The 18,203-nt window shown below is 43.0% G+C and overlaps 1 protein-coding gene across 3 annotated transcripts in view; it reads left to right on the plus strand.

Annotated features, from left to right (window-relative positions):
• The window catches only part of SLC38A1 (solute carrier family 38 member 1), a 68,862-nt gene extending 54,904 nt beyond the window's left edge, over positions 1-13,958 (plus strand). For all 3 annotated transcript variants that reach the window (XM_037887676.2, XM_043548798.1, XM_007063987.4), the window contains exons 13-16: positions 4,161-4,279; positions 5,292-5,433; positions 5,526-5,623; positions 6,883-13,958. In XM_037887676.2, the coding sequence (XP_037743604.1) occupies positions 4,161-4,279; positions 5,292-5,433; positions 5,526-5,623; positions 6,883-6,984 (461 nt within the window). In that variant the 3' untranslated portion in view covers positions 6,985-13,958. The remainder of the gene's footprint in view (positions 1-4,160; positions 4,280-5,291; positions 5,434-5,525; positions 5,624-6,882) is intronic.
• The last annotated feature ends 4,245 nt before the right edge of the window (positions 13,959-18,203 follow it).

Consider the following 18,203-nt stretch of genomic DNA (forward strand, 5'->3'; position numbering starts at 1 on the left):
GAGAACACAGAGACCCTTACATTGGCAGGATGATTGAGAGCTAATGTTCTAAAGCAGTTTGAGTCTTGAAATTTGGTACATTTGTTCGTTACAGGCCACTAAGTCAATCAGAGGGAGATCACAGATTTGACCTGTGAGTTTTCCATCAGGGGCACCAAAACGTCATCAGTCTTTCTTATTCGATTTCAAGCGCCCTGTTAAGCTACAGCCTTCATGTTTGTTACAGTCATTCATTATGGCAGTGGTTCTCAACCACGGGGACGCGTACCCCTGAGGGTACACAAAGGTCTTCCAGGGGGTACGTCAACTTATCTAGATATTCACCTAGTTCAGTGTTTCTTTACTTGGTGGTTGCAACCCCCAACGGGTTTGCAGGATGGGTTTAGGGGGGTCACAAGTGCAGAGCTGGCATTAGGGGATGGCAAGCACGGCAATTGCCTGGGGCCCCATACCACAGGGGGCCCCATGAAACTAAGTTATAGTCTTCGGCCCCGGGCAGTGGGACTCGGGCTTCAGGTACACTGAACTATAAGTACAGGTTTTCTAGTCTAATCAATGTATTTTATAATTACATGGTAAAATGAGAAAGTCAGCAATTTGTCAGTAATAGTGTGTTGTGACACTCTTGTATTTTTATGTCTGATTTTGTAAGCAAGTAGTTTTTAAGTGAGGTGAAACTTGGGGTACACAAGACAAATCAGACTCCTGAAGGGGGTACAGTAGTCTGGAAAGGTTGGTAACCAATGCATATTTGGATATTGAAGGGTAGGGGAAGCAAATTTGAAATTTTACATTTCTGTCATAGACAGATGAACTTTTGGTGACCTAACAACTTACAAAAAATATATTCGTTTCTACCATGAGGCTGTCATGGTGGGTATGAAGCCTCCAATTTGCAGAAAGTAAGATAATTTGAATTCACCATTTCTGTTTAATGGATTTTGCCAAGAAAACTGAGGAAGGCTGCAAGTGCCAAGACTGGTGGCCACTCATCCAACAGTTGGGCTGCTGCTAGCCAGTAAGCTTGCATAGAAAACGACAAACAAAATATTAGAATTAATGATCCAGTTGTATGGTCCTGAAGAAATAGCCACAATGGGCCAGATCTTCAGCTGGTATAAATCAGTAGATCATATTGACTTCAAGAGAGCCAGGCAGATTTACACCAGCTGCGGATCTGATTCCCCAAGAAGTTTGAGGAGGCGAATAAACTCCCCAAGATTCATTTCCTGGAACTTATTTGAAATTCCCACCTCATGTAGGAGGAGTTTGGAGTCCTGTGATGGGGTTTACAAACCCCGCTCTCAGCAACACAGGGTTAATGAGCCTAGCACACTTGCAGCCCCTCTTCCTGTTCCTCCAGAACCTCTTACTGAGCATCTGGCTGCATTTTTCCTCACATTTCCTGGTCGTGGCACACCTCATCCATGGCCCCAGAAAGTCATGAGGCCTCCTTGTTAATCTCCTCCTGGTGCTTGCCCAAGATTTCCATCCATTATACCAGGAGGAAGAAGCTGAACAGGACTGTGCTCTGTAACTGTGGGGCCTACTTCTGATCCCTCGTATGATTATGCCTCCAGGCAGAGTTCCTCTGAGCAGGGTCCACTGACTCCCTAGACACCTTTGAGGAGCAGTCAGTGTTATCTGGGGTTCTCTGTTCAGTGTCATGCTCCAGATCCCTGATTTTCAACCTATGACCTCACTCCTGCTCCTGTTTCTTTTTTTTTTTTTTTTTTTTTTCTTTCCCATTTGTTGTCCCCAGAAATCAATTGTGGTCTGGGCTTAGTGGTTACTCTGATTAATTGAGGGGGGCGGGCCTTTTAGTTTTGGGTGTGGCTAGACCTGCCGGCCCCAGTATTACAAATAGTACAGGGTTAATGAGCTATTGTGGACTCACTTGGCTGTGCCTTGCTACACCTGTAGGCGATATCAGAATTGGAGGGAGGAGCTTAAAAGAGAAAAACCCAGCTGAATTGGGGGGCAGACCAATCAGGACAGCAAATCTTCAGTTTTAGCTACTGGACCAAGTTCTGGCTAAAGGCTTCCTTAGCTGATACTGCCTGGAAACCCCTCCTCAAAGGAAGGGAGGACCTGTTGTGGATCCACTTATGATGGGACTAATCTTTGACACTAGTCCGTGATCCTACTTGGGGCCCGCTGCTTTACAGAAGATGAAGGGGACTCTGACCCCACACATGGGATGTTTCATTTGCGGTTACTTCATTTGGGTTTATTGACAAACCCTGGAAGGGTTGGACTATCTCTGGCTCAGCTGAAGGATCTGAGCCTCTTAAGACCAAACTAATGCACCAAAACTCCCAGATACCACAGAACAGATATCTGGCTGAGTGCTGGGACTGGGTACAGGGGGCGACCTGGAGCAGGAACCCTGGAGACAAGTCCACACAGGAGGCAAATGGAACCCTACAGATTGCGTGAATCTGTGAGGAAAGGAAACCCAATTCTTTTCTACTTTACCATGTGTCTGAATATTAATAGTGTGTGGCTAATGCTGCATCTGAGAGAGCCCCCCTCCCCAATGTTTGCCTGCACACTATCAGTTGTAGAATCGGGGCGTGGAAGGGCAGCATTACTTTTCTTCTTCCCCGTGGATCATTATTTGAGACTGACAGGAACATGCCTTTTTTAAATGCACTTTTTTTTCTGTAACCCTTTCCACCATCCTTTCATAGACCAGAATAGCATGTTTATTTTGGCCTTCGCTTTTTTAAACGAACACCACTTGTCTGTTTGCTCAGGGTGTCGCGTTATTGCCATAGGTACACTACAAGAATACAGTTACAAAAAATTAGGTGTTGCTAAAGGTCACTTGCTTGGGCTGTGTGGTGTTTCGTGGTCAGGCTGAGTGGGAGACCAGAGGTACAGGAGCAGCAACCTAGGCTTGTAATGGCAGAATGTGCCTCATGTGGTATAAGCCAGGTACAAGAAGAGGCTATGCCAGCCCCCTTTTAAAATTGCACCCTCAAACTGAAGAAGTTTGGGATGATTTCAGGCTTTTTCTGTATATTGATAAGTGATTCTTGCCAGAGAGGGTTTATCCTTTAGGGTCAAATCTTTCTGACAAGCAGTATTTTTGCCTTTAGGAATAGACCAGATTGCACCAAATGGCAGGTATTTTAAAACTATATATCCCCAATGAGCCCCCTGCAAGGTCTTTACCCTCCTGCCTCTCCACTTCAGATTACACAGGCTGACCACTGTTCTGTGCTATCAGTTTTTTCAGGACACCTTTTAGAAACAAAGTCTGAACACCTCCAGAAAAGGGCAAATTAATATACTTTTTTTGTGCCCAGTGCATTTGCTTCCTTTGGTTACAGTTATGTGAATTTTTTAAAGGTGCGGAAACAAACAAATGAATTCTATGTTCTTCCTGTCTGCCAGCGTGCGTACACCTGGTCCATAGCATTTCTCACTGGTTAAGGGAGATAGATGCTTTTATGGGAGGCCTTGTTAAAATACTGTCAGTACACCAGCATGTGGCACTCCCAGTGACCCATATCAGCAGCATTTAGAATGGATCACTTCCTCCAGGAGGTGGTCATTGAGGTGCAGGGGCTGTGAGTGTTGCTGAGAGAGGAGGGTAAGTTCAAGGGGGAAAATGGGGATGTTGGGGTAGCCTCCAGAAGTAGCTGGATGGCAGTTTGTGTGGTTGGAGAAACCTCATGTTGCATGGGGAAAGGGTTGACCTAAAACGGGGTTTGTTCTTCAAGAGAAGATGTTCTGTTTTCTCCTAGCACTCTATTTGCTATTTGGACTTTAGTAAAACCTAATAATTTAGTATAAATTCAGCAGGGACAGTGTATGTGGTTATTTTTATATAAGTTTAAGCTGCCAAAAAATCCCCAGTAGCTATGCTATGCCTCTCTGTAGTCTTCCTGCAATGGACTTTAGCTTAGAGTTAACCTAGTGCTTTCTTGACTAGGGATGCTTTTCGGAAACAGGGCCCCAAAGAGTTAATCTTGAAAAATGGAATCACTAGAGTATGGTTTAAAACCTATTTTAACTCAAGAATGTTTCATTCCCTGCCCTTTTGTTTGTTGATACATCACTTATTGCACAAGAAGGCCCTTGTTAAGTGACGGTTTCTATAAATTAATTGCTTATTTGCAGGAACACTTACATTATTGTCTTCTCTGCAGACAATGTGCACTCAGATCTGCTTCACAACTACCAGAGTAGAGATGACATCCTTATCCTGACAGTGCGTGTGGCTGTCATTTTTGCAGTCATACTCACAGTGCCAGTGCTGTTTTTCACTGTAAGTATCAGGCTCCTTGCAATTTGGAAACAGCTAAGATCTGTAGTAGGTGCACTCTCCTAAAGCAAGGCTGGCTTGTGTGTGGGGCCTGATTTCTGAATCAGTGGCAGACTACAGCGAGTACTTGGTCCTGCAGTCAGTCTTTCCACATACTAAACTCCCATTGGCTTCGTTGGGAGTTTGGATGGGAGAATAAGAAACTATCATACAATTAGAATAAATTATTCTCTCTTGGAACTGGAAGGTGTTAAGTCGATTTAAAATGAAAATACATAAGGGCCCTGTCCTACCCTATTGATCTCAATAGGGGCAGAATCAAGGATGAAATTCATCCAAGAACAGAGGAACCACAGAAATCCCTTTCAGTAACCCTGTTGTAGTAGGGCTCTTCATGAGAGGGTGAGATGGACTGACCATGAGGGCAGCCTCCACTTCCCGGTGTGTTGCAGGGATCAAGGAGCTCTGTACAACATTTGAAGAGTCTGACACAGAAAGGGGCATTGTGGGCAGGCTGCGGGAGGAGTCACTGAATCTGAAATTATGCAGATCCAGTGGATTCAATACCTCCCTGCCCACATGGGTGACATTATTCCAACCTATTTTGTAGGCTGGAATGGCAGCCACAGAGTGGCTGTGTTGCAGCATTGGATGTAGGTGAATCCCATTCCTTCCCTTCGCTGTTTAATTCCACACACAAAGCCGATTACATGAGCTTTCAACCTAGCAGAACAGCAGTTAATTTTGAACTAAAATGTACACGTCAACATACTTCCCCACCTCTGTCAAGAAATATAATCTGGGGGAAAATACACTCGTACAGACACATAGAGATCCAGTTCTCAGATTTTGAATTAAATATAATCCTTATTCCAAAGGCAGTACATTTGAGTCCTCCAGAATCACTGTGGCATCTATGCAAATCTCATTGTCATGCACAGAGTCAATAAAAATTAGTATATGGGGTTGAACATTGTATGCTCCTCCTAATAGAGAACTCTTCCTTTTCCTACAGGTGCGTTCTTCTTTATTTGAGCTGGCTAAAAAAACAAAATATGACTTATGTCGTCATGTTGTGGTTACTCTTGTCCTCCTGGTTATCATCAACCTGTTAGTAATTTTTATCCCCTCAATGAAGGATATTTTTGGAGTTGTAGGTACAGTATTCTGGTTTTATATAATAATAATAAATAGCTGTTGGCAGATGTGAAATTCTACAATAACTAACATATTTATTTGAATGTTACAGGAGTAACTTCTGCCAATATGTTGATTTTCATTCTTCCTTCATCGCTGTATTTAAAAATCACACATCAGGATACAGAAAAATTTACTCAGAGGATTTGGGTATGTTTTTCTGTAGATCAATTTAGTGCTTTGCGTGTTACTCATTAAAATGTATTAGGTTGAGAACAGATCTAATATGGTTGTCTGAACACACGTGAACCTGCTGCTGTTACCCTTGTCCTCCCTCCCTCTGTCACACTCCTGTGCAGTGTTTTGTCTTAAATTAGATTGTAAGACCTTTGGTGTAGGGACTCTTACCTTCTTATGTGTTTGTACAGCACCTAGCACACTGAGGCCTTGATCTGATTGGGGCCTCAAATCTAATTGGGGGCCTTCCGGAAGTACCACAGTTTAAATAGTAATAAGCCCTAGCAAGGTTCTGAGTCCCTTGAAGTTTGATAGCAAAGGAACTGCCACCATAGCCACAACTTATTTTCCACAGCAACATATTACCTGAAAGAGCCTGCAGTGTGTCATGTTTGCAGTGCTTCACATTTGTTTTAAGGGATCACAGTCAAATTTTGGGCGCCCCCTGCAAAAGGAGCCAGCTCTTCACCGTTTGTAAGCATACAGGACTGTGACAACTTGATCTCAGCAGGGCTTTACAAGTTTTTACTGAATGTCAAGGGAGATTTGCAGTTCAGAAGATGTCACAATCCTTCCCATACTGAGATTAGAATAAAAAACTTCTTTGATAAAGGTCAAGGATCCTGTTGACTCTATTCACAACTGGGAAATTATGTAAGATTCTGAATAGTCCCTGTGGTTTGCTGAGTGCACTCAGTGTACTACCAAACCAGCCCTTCTGTTATCATTCCTTTGGTTTTGTTCATATTACAGTAGTGATTTGGATTAATTTTATTTAATTCCTCCATAATCAAGAACTTCATTTGGGCCAGGCTCGTGATTCCATAGTTATTTCTCTGCACTAACATGCAAAAATCTTACATAACATATGTGAGTTAATTCATTAGCTCCATAAGGTGACAATGGCTGAAATACTGTGCAAGTAAACCCTCATGGGATGACTCAGTGCATGTGCTTTATTTCATTCTGCCATGAGCCCTTTAGCTAGTTAAAGAGCAGAGCTGATGGGTACCAAAGGAGAACCCATTCAGTCCTCTTCAGATAGTCACTGAAATGAGCACTTAAGGCAGAGGTTGTGAACGGAGAATAGAGGAAAATTTCATTCTCAGTGCTTAACAAGGAATTCAGAGCTTTGTTTTCATTTGTAATTTTGAAACCCAGTATCAATTTGTAAGTCTCTGTAAGGAAAAAAGTTACCTTAGTTGAAAGACTCCTTTCCTTTTTTCTTTCAGGCTTCTCTTTTCATGGTATTGGGAATATTGTTTTCCCTCGTGAGCATTCCTTTGGTCATCTATGACTGGGTGCACTCAGGAGACAATGCTGAAGGCAACTGAAGTCAACATCATGCTGAAAACGATACATCCCTGTTTGCTACTCATCAGAATCACAACCATTCTGTTTTGTTATCTATCCCATCCGTTATGAGTTTACTCAAATCAAATCCAAATAATGAAATACTGATATAGATGGTATTTTCTTGCAGAAAATGCCCATTTTCCCCAACAGCAGTATCAGTTTCTCCAGTTCCATTGAGTTATCAAATCAATGTTAAGGTTGTGTTGACTGTCTGCAAGGGTTTACATGGCTTTGCCACTTGGTTCCAATCATAATTAATTTTTACTCTTCTGGTCATGAATTAGATTGTTCTAGTACTAGTCTTAAAACTTCCGAACCATAATATTTAGTCCTTTGGAGCAAGCACTGTATTTGTTTTTGTTTTACAAATCCAGATTCTAGAATAGTTTCCACAAATGATGTTCTGTTCTCACCGTCTCTTTTTTTTTAACCAAAACTCTACTCTTAAATTGCATACATTTGATCTGGCTTTTCATTACTATTTTGTGAACCATTTCCCCTCATTTAGTAAGTGTAGCATTCTGGAGTGTTTACATGAAGGGCAGCATGAAAGCATCAGTTGGTATTAGATAAGAGTATGTCCTACACTTGGTGCTGCTCTTCGTTTAAAAAAAAAAAAAAAAAGGTTATGGGAGCAGCCAGCCCAAATGGTTGAGCTGATAGCACATCAAACCACCATGCAGAGACACATACTCAACCATGAGTGACCTTAGACCAAGAGGAATATCAAATGGCACTAACCCTTTTGAAACTGACCAGTAATAGACTTGGTATAGAGCACTGAACATTTGAAACCAACCAGGAGAAGGCAGAGCTGATTTCGGTGTGAAAGGAAAGATTCAGAAATATGCATTTTCTTCCATATACACCAATATTTACTAAATACATCTATGCTTTTCAAGAAAAAATGAAAAATTTCCAGTTATATCGAAAACCACCATCTTTAGTCACACTTAATGCCTTTTCCATCCTAGGATAGTTTTGCATATACCTAAGGCTGACCTTGTAAAGAAGTTAACTTACTCTTTTAGGGTCAGCCCTCGTCCGATTGAAGTCAGTATGAGTTTTGACTCCAGTGGGAACAGGATCAGGCCCTTATGCAAAACTGGATTCTTAATTGGAATCAAGCCAGATTTTTATTTTTAACACCTCTTTAAATAGAACACTTTTTTATATTTAAAAAGCCTATTTCTGTTTCTTCAGGATCAAACAAAAATAGCTATAAATTATTTGCAGAGGCACTCTAACTTTGCATTTATATTGTGGCATATTGTCAGTTTGGAGAATGGCTCAGGTTAGAGATTCAGGTACTAAACAGGTGATCTTTATCGTCAAATACTGAATCATTTTTAGTAATAATGTACTGCCAGGGGGACACATTTGTTCATGTTGTATTGTTCTTGATGTGTGAATTAGAGAGAGTCTGAATTCTGCTGTCAAACTTGCATGCTAGGGATCGGCAACCTTTGGCACACGGCCCGCCAGGGTAATCCCCCTGGCAGGCCGGGCTGGTTTGTTTACCTGCCGCATCCACAGGTTCGGCCAATCGCAGCTCCCACTGGCCGTGGTTTGTCGCTCCAGGCTAATGGGGGCGGCGGGAAGCAGCGTAGGCCGAGGGATGTGCCGGCTGCCACTTCCCACAGCCTCCTGGTGGGCTGCCTGCCAAAGGTTGCTAATCCCTGTCCTAGTGTAAGCAGAGTCTGAATGAGCTCTCCCCTGACATCTAGTGGTGAGCTGTGGAAAAAGACATCAGAAGCTGATCTTGTTTGCATGGACACACCCACCCTGTCTAGGTGCTCAGCATGATGGGATTGCTTGCCCAAATGATCACTTGTGGTTGGTGTTGGATCCCCAGTCTTCTTGTTTTGGGGCAAGAGTAATAAAGGGTTGTTATCCTTGTTGTGTGAACAGAGGGCAGCAGAACTGTACCTGGCATTCCCCGATGGAGGGACTCACCCTCAACTGAACAGCACTTGCTAGGCAGGGGACATGGGTTCCAAAGCCCAATGACTTGAGAGAGGATGGGTCTTGTTTAAGGGTCTTAGACACTGTTTGACCCTCCCTCTCTCCATGGTATAATAAAAGAGCTAATTTAGATTCAATTGAGAGTCTTGTTACATGCTGCAGAGCTGAAATCACTGATACTTAGGTCTAAGTATTAGATCTACTTTAGGACAGCGTCTCTATTGTAAGACACTGCCCAGTGTGCACCAGCAGTGTGGCTCCCCAACTAACAGTTGAAGTCACTGAGAGACATTTTGGCAAGTGGCCAGCAGGGTGGCTGATGGAGAGGGCTAGAGCAGAGCCCCGCAGAGAGGCGTGGCAATTGGCTGTTGGGGTAACAAGCAAGTACCCGAGCAGCAAAGCGTGTAAGGTGCCTCCTTACACCACACCCCCCACTTCCACACAGCGTTGGAGCTGAACTCTGCGAATGAACCGCTGAACTCTGGGGCTGCACTGGCCAAGGACAGCAACTGTGAGTGGGGTACAGAGAAGGGACGGGCACGTTAAAGGGACTTGGGTTTCTGGATTAAGAACCTGAGGTGAAAAGGACACTGCCCAACTTACTTAGGCATGGGTCTTTTGCTCATGGTTTGCGTTTATGAACTCTAGTTGCAGTGTTTTCCCAAATTAATTCTGAGTTCCCTCCTTTTATTAAAAAGTTTTTACTACACTCAGACTCTGTGCTTGCGAGAGGGGAAGTATTGCCTCTTAGAGGCACCCAGGGGGTGATGTGTAATTGTCCTAGGTCACTGGGTGGGGGCTTGAGCCGGTTTTGTGTTGTATTGTTGCAAAGGAACCACTAGATACTGAACCCAGCCCTTGCTGCTGCTGGCTCCACCTGGCAGAAGGGTTACACTAGCAATGGAACTAATGGCTAACAGGAGTCCAGGTGCACATTCAGGGGTTGAACGATGCCCTTTATAAGTTCAAGTGTACCTGCCAATTTGTGAGGACTCTCATTTTCAGTGGCAGATTCATTTTACACACACACACTCTATAACTAAGGATTAGCAATTGTATGTATGGATATTATGTGTCACTGCAGCTTTTTCTTTTTACAGACCTGATAGTTCAAGATATTGAACGTCCTGTGAGCTGTTGAATTGCCTTCACTCCTATTGCCTTGTCCTTACATTGCTTGAAGTCACTGGGAGTTGAGGTCACTTAGCAACTTGCAGGAGGTGCTCAGGACCTGTAAGGTTCTAGCCCTATGGGCTAGTCTACGCTACACAGTTAGGTCAACATAAGGCAGCTTATGTCGACCTAATTATGTCAGTGTACATGCTACAGCCTTGACCCGCCGATATAAGTGCCGTACTACGCTGACATAATAACTCCACCTCCACGAGAGGCATAAAGCTTATGTCGGTGTAGTTAGTGCAGTGCAGTGTTTGTGTAGACACTGCATCTCTTACATTAGCTTTCTTGTCAATTTCACAACAGGAGCCCTGCTGGGAGGCAGGGTGAGAAGCCCAAGCAGCCCTGCGCCAGCTGCCAGCAGGGGGAGGGGTGAGAAGCCCCAGGTGGCTTCCCCTGGCTCCCTGTGGAGAATGTGGGGGCAAAAAGCCTCAAACAGCTTTGTCCCGCTCCCAGTGAGGACTGGGGAGCAAAGAGGGGGGCAGCCCGCTGGGAGCCTATGGGGCAGCTGGGCTCCAGGCAGGGAGCTGCCAGAGGAGCTCAGAGAGCAGGCTCTCAGCTCCCCACACTGCCCCTCTTAGGTCAGCAGAAGTGCTCCTCATGAGGACATGCACCACCAACCCAAAGAGGGTAGTGTGGACCTGCACTACCACATTAAATTACTATGGTGGCTGTAAATTGACCTAATATAGGTCGACTTTGGTTTGTAGTGTCGACACCCTAAAAGACTAACTTTAACCTGTGAAAATTTCATAGGCGACTGTGTTATCCTACAAGTACTCTGAGGTTGTCCTCCTTCCCATTCCCTTTTCATTCTCTCTTCTACTTCTGACAGCATAGATTACTGAGTTGATGGGACTGTGACAGAGGAGATATTGAGGGGGACTTTCAAAGGCACAAATGAATTAGGTGCTCAACTTCCATTGATATTCAATGGGAGTTGGGCACTCTCCCTCTTTACTTCTTCCTCACCCGCTTTGTCCCCTTCTTCAATTTGCATACTGCAGTCTTATTGGATAAAATAAAATGAATTAGCAGGATTTATGCACTGAGTGCAATTTCCCTTAGGCATAGGACCATCATCATTTCTGTCCTGAAAGGGTGCAAGATGAGTTCAGTCCTTAAACAGGCTGTGTGCTGGCCCTGTACACAGGGTGGGGGGGAGGATTTCACTCAGACTGATTTACTGGCATCATATATATATAGCTATTTATGCAAAGGAATAATATGTATGTTGATGTCTGTAGTACAGACTGTGAAATAATATGCTTTTTTATTTTCTCATCAGGTTTATACATTCTTAACAGAATGCAATAGACCCTGCTGTAACTGTCAGAATCACTGTATGAGGTTATCTGTAAAATGTGCTGCTTTTATTCAGTTTGTTTGGAATAGTGAACTTGTAGCTAACAAAAGTCTGAGTCCCACATTTTAGCTAGGCTTTTAAGAGCACTGTAAAATGCTATAGGAGTTCCTCTGTTAAATAAGTAGGATCCAGAGTACTGTATCTACTTAGTAGGTGGCAGCATGCTTTCCTGTTCTAGAGAGCTTGTCACTATTGTGGACACTGCAAATTCATAGACTGGTCATGAACCTAGTTAAACTATTCTGTTATAGTTATTGGAAAGTGGTAGGAGAAGGGGGTGGTGGGTGGGGGAGCAGTTCCAAGCAGGAGTTCCTAATAAGGTTTTAGGAATAGATCATGAGCTAGTGTTATGTTGACTGACACCAGCTACAGATCTGGCCTATAAAATCCTTTACTTTTGGCTTTTGATCTTGACTAGCATTTCACTTACAGTGATCTGTGGAGAGAAATGAAGAAGCTCTCTCTCCTCCTGCCTGTTTATAAACATAAACAAATAAATTACATTACAATTTTGGACCTAGAATCTTGGAAGTAACACTGTTTTGGGATGAAGTGTACAGATGGGCCTGCACAAGACCTGTGTGCCACATAAGCCGTAATTTGAGGATGTAAGTGGGATCTCAGTGGTGCACAGCCCTTGTATTGGCCCCTTGCAGAAGGGTAATTCCTACCCTTCAGGATATCCATCCACTCCAGAAGGTTGATTTTGTGAGCTTAATAAGGATGTGTGTGTGTTCTGTTTTGACCGGTCACACATCTAAATGAAACTTTGAAAACATGTTTGGGGACAGCATGGGATTCGTCTGTACGTCTGCCTCACGACACAAAACACCATACGTATTTATGGTGCTGTACGAATAATTAATTATATATAATGGTATCTATAGCCCATCCTAAATCAGCAAAAACTAATTGCTTTAATCTTATATTAAGACTAAAGAGCATCTTGGCAAAAAGCCTTCTGATTTTGAATGACCCCAATCCAGTTCCACAATCCTATCACTGGTATCCTTAGGACCAACCCACAACAGTATGTATTCTATTCCATCAACAATACCAATAAATGGCTCTTATTTCCTGCTACCAAGAAGCTCACACAAAAGTTCCCAAGAGCACTTTGCATCAGGAAAACCTTTTTCCTATAACATATACAAAGAATGTTTTATTTGTATAAAAAAAAAGGCTTTCTGTTACAAACTGTGAAAATGGTAGCAAATTAATAAATACAGGGCGGAAATGGTCTGAACATTCACATACTGTGCATATGTTTGTTTCTAAAGAAGAATCTATGCAGTTGTGTGGTATTGTATGAAATGTTTCATTTTTGTGTATATATATTGTAAATAAATAGGATGCTGTATATTTTTGCTATTGTTTATCCCCTATGAAAGAGATGTGTTAGTCACTGCGTATTAACAAAAATAGGTGTTTGTATCCAAATTTGAACAGAAACATGAATACCTTAGCTTTTCACGTAGTAAAATGTACATCCCTCCCCTCTACCCTTTATCATTGTTGCCTCCGTAAACTTTAAACCTAAAACTATAATTATATTGATGAATGTAGCAAGAAAATGGCTGCATTTTTTCCAATATAGTCCAATGAATTTGCTAGAATTCAGTTCTAATGCCTGTATTCGTATTTTCTCAATAGCAAATTATTCAAACAATGCTCACGATGGGTGAAATTAGTCCCTGTGCAAAGGGCCCACACAATGCCTAGTCAGCTCCTAGGTTGTTGATAGGGATCAAGTGGAACTAATATCTTGAACAGGCCTTGTGAAAGTTGCTACACCAGGTGAATTTCACTCACTGAAATAATCATGCTTTAGAAACAGGTGCTAGAGACAAAGCGATCAAGTATATTCCATACCATGTTAACTCTGTACAATATAGTGTTCAGTATTTATGAAAAATAGAAGTTGAGAAACGGGTCTAAAAATAAATATTTATTTTCCAAGCTTGCTTTGTAGCCTAGGATAAGGACAGGTCTTGAAGTAATATTTGTTTTAAACATGAGCACAAATTTGAATGAAAATGTATTAGTCGCTTTTACAGAGCTTTTCAAACTGCTGCATGTTTACAGTGTTTCAGCCAAGACACAGACTGTAAAAGGTATTTTTTCATGAGGCTTGAACTTCAGATTGTTTATACTAAATCCATTTTCTAGAGTCCCTATGTAAGTTAAGGTTCACCCAGCTGCAGTACAAACACTACAGTGTGATGTACACTTGATACCAGGTAATTTCCAATGGGGTGTTCAAATGAGTCATGACTCATGGGTGATATTTTGCTCCTGCTAACGTCACTATACTTTGTGCTGTTCATATTAAACATAAGCAAATAGATTACATTGTTTCCAGTTTGTGTGTAAATAAATAAAAAATAATAAGTTCTATAATCTGTTACCAATATAGTTTTTAAACATTAAAAACGTGATCGAAAAGAACGAGAACGTTACATTCATTCTTTCAAGGGGACAAATATTTATTTGTTACAATCTGTTAAACAGCATGAGCTAGCAACTCTTACTCATGTTGAGTAGTACTTATGCAAATAATCCCATTGAACTCAAGGCTTGCAGCCCTAGGTACCCAGTTGTACTAGACTCTCAGGGAATTGATAAGTGGGACTGGATAACATTTTCAAAGTCAACTGAATCCCACTGACCTCCAATGACACCTAGATGCTTTGAAAAAATTCTTTTTCACCTTTAAGTCACTAGTATAACTATAGCTTTGGTCACAGTGAACAGTACTTGTGGAATGAATTGGTGGCTACAATCCCACCCTCAGGCTAAAATCTTCTCCCTGAATAATTCAACTGAATGAAAGGGAACTATGCGGGGAGGTTTAAAATAAAAAGGGATCTTTTCCTAGCACCCATCCATCCACCTCAGGAGGGAGGGAAAAGGACCAGAGGAGCCATGCATTAAAAAGTTCCTTGACCAACCTCTGCCCTGTCTCCAAGCCCTCTCCATGCACAGTAGCCCAGGGAGCCCTCATGGAGCAGGATCCCATACAACATATATGCCTCTATTCAGCCTCTGCTAACCTATCCCCCCTTGTTTGGCAGAAATGCACCATGTCCACTTTCAGAGGGCATTCTGAATTACCATCTTTGCTCCATACATTATTGGGTAGGGGAATGTGAATTAGTGAAACTGAAAATTTAAACAGAGGAGAGATTTTCTCTCCATCTCTCTCCCACCCCTTTTCTTTCCTCATTTGGAGAAACCAGGGCAGGAACATATTCACTCTTGCTCCTCAGGCTGTAGCATAGAATCATAGACTATCAGGGTTGGAAGGGACTTCAGGAGGTCATCTAGTCCAACCCCCTGCTCAAAGCAGGACCGATCCCCAATTAAATCATCCCAGCCAGGGCTTTGTCAAGCCTGACCTTAAAAACTTCTAAGGAAGGAGATTCCACCACCTCCCTAGGTAACGCATTCCAGTGTTTCACCACCCTCCTAGTGAAAAAGTTTTTCCTAATATCCAACCTAAATCTCCCCCACTGCAACTTGAGACCATTACTCCTTGTTCTGTCATCTGCTACCACTGAGAACAGTCTAGAGCCATCCTCTTTGGAACCCCCTTTCAGGTAGTTGAAAGCAGCTATCAAATCCCCCCTCATTCTTCTCTTCCGTAGACTAAACATCCCCAGTTCCCTCAGCCTCTCCTCATAACTCACGTGTTCCAGTCCCCTAATCATTTTTGTTGCCCTCCGCTGGATGCTTTCCAATTTTTCCACATCCTTCTTGTAGTGTGGGGCCCAAAACTGGACACAGTACTCCAGATGAGGCCTCACCAGTGTCGAATAGAGGGGAACGATCACGTCCCTCGATCTGCTGGCAATGCCCCTACTTATACATCCCAAAATGCCATTGGCCTTCTTGGCAACAAGGGCACACTGTTGACTCATATCCAGCTTCTCGTCCACTGTAACCCCTAGGTCCTTTTCTGCAGAACTGCTGCCGAGCCATTCGGTCCCTAGTCTGTAGCGGCATTGGATTCTTCCGTCCTAAGTGCAGCACTCCACTTGTCCTTGTTGAACCTCATCAGATGTCTTTTGGCCCAATCCTCTAATTTGTCTAGGGCCCTCTGTATCCTATCCCTACCCTCCAGTGTATCTACCTCTCCTCCCAGTTTAGTGTCATCTGCAAACTTGCTGAGGGTGCAATCCACACCATCCTCCAGATCATTTATGAAGATATTGAACAAAACCAGCCCTAGGACCGACCCTTGGGGCACTCCGCTTGATACCGGCTGCCAGCTAGACATGGAGCCATTGATCACTACCCGTTGAGCCCGACAATCTAGCCAGCTTTGTTATGACCACTGCAAGAGGCGCTGGAGATTGGGAGCAATAAGGAGGAGTGACAAGCACTTCCAAGCACGGCTCCATGATACAGGATTTTGACTTCTTGTTGTCCTATAACCTGTCCTCTCCCGCATTGCCATGAAGTGGAGCAGCATCAGTTGTGCTGCATAATTCAAAGCTGGCAGCAGTCCCCATTTGGACCATGGGATTTGTGCTAGAGTGCTTTGTGGCAAAAGCAGATGCCCCTGAAGGGTGTGTATCATGGGCTACAGAATTGTTAAATAGAAGCTTTTAGTCTGGCATTCATCACAAGCATTAAAATCAAACACCATGTCTTTCTGTTTCAACTTAGAGAAAATACAGTTTTACTAAAGCAGTTCACATTAAATTTGTAAATGCCATAGCTTTGGCTAGAAACAGCAGTCTTCTTATTGGTTTAATAGTCCTTGGCTTTGCCAAGGTATTTGCTCATCAGGGTTTATTGCTTAAAAAATAGGGGGGTTACCAGAATGCTCAGGAAAAGGAGTTGCTCGAGTTAGATTTAGATAATATGGCAACAAAATGAATTGGAATGGGCAGGAGTAAGAGATGCTCCTGAGGAAGGCCACTGTGCAATCCAGTCCACTGAGCAAGGTAGCTTTATAGGCTTGACTTGGTTCCTTATTGATCAAAGTCCACTTCAGAACTTCACTGAACTGATTCTCCAAGACCTGCAGGCTATTGGCCCAGCTACTAAAAAGATCACCCCTTCTTCCACAACTATGATGACATCTTCACTCCATTAGAAAATAAAACTTGAAAGTCTCATACTGCAGAAACAGAATATTCCTAGATTATATAGCCCCAAGAACATCCACACTCCTGGATTATGCCCTGCCACTTTTCTCTGCTCAACCCTATATCCCAAGCCTGGTAGGAAAGTGCTAACTCTACCTGTCTATCGGTCTCCAACTCTCTCTCAACTCTTCATTTAGGAGTGTGTTCCCCTAGCGTCCATCATCCATCTCAGACAGTGACTTGCTGGTGCACGTTAACTTCAGCCTGGTGAGTTAGTCATGGCCTGGTCATGACTAGAGCAGCACCTGGTCAGGCATGTGGACAGGTTTTGTGCCTTTCTGAAAAAATCTAGCTTGAGGGCTCCAGGCTACACTTGCCCCTACCCATCTGATCCCCTCTCTCACATGCAGGGGACTTGTGTTCAGCTAACAGACCCTTTTTGAAAACGTGTCCCAAATGTGTCCCTGCGATTTTGCCAGCATGTTTTGCTACATGCACCCACTAAAGCTTTAGAAAATTTTGGCCATGGTACTAAGGCTTGGTACTAGCTTTATTGGTAGAGGGATACAGAGAATAGTACCAATGGTGTGGTCTGGCATGAAGGATCCACTGGGACTCATTGGCCATGACCATTACAACTCATTAGTGGTTTTGCCACTGATGAATAATGCATCCAGCTCAAATTCATGCTGAAAGAACCTTTATAGCACACCATTCTGTATTCCCTATGTAACATGCATAGAATGTTTCCAGGCTCTTAGGAATACTGCAGCCAATTGTGCATTTTATGGGTGCCTCTTACAAATGCCAAAGAAACAGCAAAATCTTCAGATAAAATCTCCCACAAACTTGTCAGTTTTGCTGCAGGAACCGACACTGAACTGCAGCAAAATTAATGAGGCCTCCCTTCCCTCCCCCCCGACCCCTCCTGACAGAAAACAACTTTATAGTTTGTAGCACCATAGAAATGGCCATCAAGCAAATCATCGCCTGTGAGACAACATTCCAAAGAGGTGACAGAAGGTACTGCCAGGCAAGGAGGCTAGCATGAGAGCTCAACTAAGCTGTAGTGGGGAAGGTATGAGCAGATAGAACTCAAACTGAAATGGGTTTTAATACAGTTCAAGAGGAGCACCTTGAAGTAAATACAATGTAATTCCAAGCCAGAATGGAACTGTGTGAACACTCCACTCAGAATCATAGCAGGAGCAATTTTAACCATTCAAGGAATTGGTGACTGCATCTGGATAAGACATAAGGAAATAACTTCATATAATCTCTGAAGACCCATACCCTGGACACGCCATATTTTCTGTGAACAGTTCTCTGCATGCACTGATTATTGGGGGCAGCTTCCACATGGTCTAGTCCAGTAAGTTTGCATCTTTTTCTTGGGTGCCTGACAGTCAATGGAAGTTTTGCTTGTGTAAGCAATGCAGAACCAAGCTCTAAAGTTGTACATAATATTGAAAAAATAAATTACAAGCTTTGGCCAAGATTTTCAGAAGTGACCAGTGATTTTGGCTGCCTCGGTGTTTGGGTTCCTGACTTGAAACACTCAGTGAGATTCGATTTTCAGAATCAGAAAAATCAG

Source organism: Chelonia mydas, chromosome 1 (genome assembly GCF_015237465.2).
Source record: "Chelonia mydas isolate rCheMyd1 chromosome 1, rCheMyd1.pri.v2, whole genome shotgun sequence".
Taxonomy (NCBI): domain Eukaryota; kingdom Metazoa; phylum Chordata; order Testudines; family Cheloniidae; genus Chelonia; species Chelonia mydas.